At 51.7% G+C, this 3,332-nt stretch overlaps 1 protein-coding gene across 1 annotated transcript; it reads left to right on the plus strand.

The window, feature by feature from the left end:
• Positions 1–1,344: 1,344 nt before the first annotated feature.
• fjx1 (four-jointed box kinase 1) lies at positions 1,345–2,831 on the plus strand. Its single transcript, XM_037682723.1, has one exon. It carries the CDS (start codon positions 1,345–1,347, stop codon positions 2,626–2,628), a length of 1,284 nt encoding a protein of 427 aa, XP_037538651.1. The 3' UTR covers positions 2,629–2,831.
• Positions 2,832–3,332: the final 501 nt, after the last annotated feature.

The raw sequence follows: 3,332 nt of genomic DNA on the forward strand, positions 1-3,332 counted from the left end.
GAAACAATGCCACAGAGAATGCATGCCATAATCAAAGCTAAAGGCCGTTCAACGAAATACCTTCTCTTTGGTGGCGACTTTTTTGGGGGCCAGGCAGTGTAGACCGAGGTAGTGACTATGCTGAATTACTAAAATGGAGCATTTTGTCAAATAGCCTGTTTATGAGTGAAATTACACATCTGCTGAGGTTGTTGGAATGTGTTAGAGAGCTACAGTGATTAGGTGAAACTTACCCTTTAGATTATTTAGAGGGAAACTGAAGATATTGAATACAAATGTGCACATGGATCAGAAACAAATTATAAATGTGATTTCTGGACTGTGCAAAATAATAGATTGAGGGTTTTATTAGTCGTTTTCCTTTTGGCTGCTCCCTTCGTCAAGGGTCAAAGCAAACTTCTCATGAAGAAATTTGACGATTGTTGTTTAGTTACTGCAGGGATCACTTGTACTGGAACCAGTAGCTGATCCCCGTCCAGCTTGAACCTCTGGTTCTGGTCTGAGTCTACTATAATTAAAGTCCCTGTTCCTCACCCACCCCCTGCGGGCCAGATCTGGCCTGCTGGCCTCCATTTGGGTCACTGTTCTTGTTGTGCTGCATGTTCAGAATGAGTTTTCTGTGTTGGGATGCTGGTGGTCCAGACTTTTTTTAAGTTTAGTGGGTTGAACTGCAGAGAAAAAAAATAAAAAATAAACAGCCAACAAAAATATGGCATCACTAAACACAAAAATATTTTTATGCATAATCACAACAGTGAAGAGGATTAGTTTTTTGTTCTTATCTAAAATGATTGAATACGTTTGATTCCAGTGGACATTTGGATGCAGGGGACTTTAATTTACTAAAACTGAGATTAAATCCAAACCAAGCTGCATCTGCTCCACACATTAATCATCATAATGGAGGGTGCGTGTTTAAATACCTCCCAATCCTTTGGCCTCATCACAAACGCACGCGTACAACGCGGTGCGGTGCACTTGCTCCGCTCCTCTCTGAGCCCTCCTCCCCACGACCCGCCCACCTCCTCCGGCAGGAGTCACGTGCCTCACCGCCTAGCGTCTCTCCGCGAGCCGACACCAGCACAAATCAAACCCAGTCAACGGAGGGAGGGAGATGAGAAGCGGGGAGCCCCTGCGACGGTCTCATCCGTCTGAATTGTTCCGTTTTGAAACGCATCCGGGCCGGACGGGACATGAGCGCCACGCAGAACCGGAGCGCCTCCTCTCCCTGTGATCTGTCCAGCCGCGCGCAGCCGTGCGTCGAGGCTTCAGCTGCGGGCTGAAGAAAGCAGCTTCTCTCCATGTTTGATTAAAACCTGCTCCCTGAAGGGGGTTAAACCCACCATGAGGACTCTTTCAGCCAACTTGTTCGCTTTGCTGCTGATGTGCGCGCTGCTCAGTGTGTTCTCTGTGTGGCGCGCGCTGGAGAGCCGTTTGGAGCGACACAAGCGGAGGTTGTCGGGACCGGGCGGAGGCTCCTTCCACCAAGGTCTCTCAGAGGACCTGTCCGCGAAAACTTTCAGAGCTCTGCTTGCCGTTCCGGCCGCACAAAGACACTTCCTGGGGGGCAGATTTAAAGCCGACAACCTCAGCCAGCCTGCTGCCCCCGCCGGGACTCGGGATTATCACGTGAAAGGGGACAAGAAGAGGTCAGAGCAGCGGGAGGGGCCGGTCAGGTTCGGCTCCCCCGTGGACAGCGGCGTGTTCTGGAGCGACTGGTTGGAAGATCTCCTCCCTGTGGGGTTCACGGAGGAGCAGGCGCGGAGCTGGAGGCGGAAGGCGAGGACATCGCGCGTGGTGAAGCTGGAGCCTGGATGCGGCAGGAGGTCCAATCAGATGGCCACGTTTGCCGACGGGACTAAAGCGTGCGTGCGCTATGGGATCAACGCGGACCAGGTGCAAGGGGAAACTTTGACATATTACCTCAGCAGTTTGCTGGGCATCACGAATGTGCCTCCGCTCGCGCTGTCCCAGCTCCACGGGGACAGTGCGCAGTGGGCGGCGGTGAGGGCGCGCGTCAGCGGGCTGCAGTGGAGCGACGGGGCCGTGGTTTCCCTCACCGAGTGGGTCTCGAACCTGACCGGGGTCGTGACGCCCGCGCCGCTCAGGCAGGAGAGCAGCGGGCTGCATCCTGCGCTGGACGGGCTCGGGAACAGGAGCGCGGCGGAGCTCGTGGAGCTCGCGCAGTGGAGCGACCTGATCCTGTTCGACTACCTGACGGCGAACTTCGACAGGCTCGTGAGCAACTTGTTCAGCCTGCAGTGGGACTCGCGCGTCATGGAGCGGGACACGAACAACCTGCTGAGGACACCCCGCGGTGACCTTGTGTTCATAGACAACGAGGCCGGGCTCGTGCACGGCTTCCGGGTGCTGGACATGTGGGAGCGGTACCACAGCTCGGTGCTGAGCTCCGTGTGCCTGTTCAGGAGGAGGACGGCGCAGCGCGTGGCGGAGCTGCACGCGCGCAGAGACTCCGAGCGCAGGCTGCTGCGGCTCTACACGGACAGCGAGCCCTTGGCGCAGGAGTTAGGGTTTCTCTCAGACGAGCACGCGGCGCTCCTTCAGGACAGAATCGATCGCTTGCACAAACACATTTTGCATTGCAAAGGGAAATACAGCCAGCAGTGAGGACGCATGCGCGCGCAGGTGGATGTGATGGGCACAGCTGCGCATAATCGATGCTTCTTACACAAAACTGTCCCGAACAGCCAACTAAGCTACCTCCTGTGAATAGAATGTGTTGCCTTTCTGAAAAGAAGCAAAATCTGGAGGCTTTGTGGTGATGTAAGCATCATGCATATATGATTAATCTAATTATGCTAAAGAGTTCACAACAGATCTAATTGTGAGGTGTAACACAGCCCTTTATGTGTTTGGATTTTTTTATTTTTTTTTCTGTGTTCAAAACCAGTTACATCTAAGCCTTAACCTAAGATGAACCTTGAGTTTGGTGTTTCTGTTCAGATCTAGATGGCTTTATATAGACACTAATTTGCACACATTGCAACAGCTAGCACCTGCACTCCTGTCAGTCAGCCTTAAAGTCACAGGTGTGTCAAATCTGCTGTCCATGTGGTAAAATATGTTGTAAATATTATCTGGCAACAAGTTTTAATGCTAAATTTAATTCATCTTGTAACATTCCAGAATCTTGACTTCTCTCTTTTTAAAAAAAATATACACAATAGTTGAACTTGCCTTCTGTCTGCGTAGACTCTTCTTAAACGCTTTTATCGGAAGACATCAAAAACAGTTCGTCTGAAGTTTTTGAAGGAGTCTGGGGGGGTTAAAGGCTCCACAGCCTCTTGATTTGCCAGTACAGGACTCGCATT

This window comes from Nematolebias whitei, chromosome 10, assembly GCF_014905685.2.
Source record: "Nematolebias whitei isolate Nwh7 chromosome 10, NemWhi1, whole genome shotgun sequence".
NCBI classification, from domain to species: Eukaryota; Metazoa; Chordata; class Actinopteri; order Cyprinodontiformes; family Rivulidae; genus Nematolebias; species Nematolebias whitei.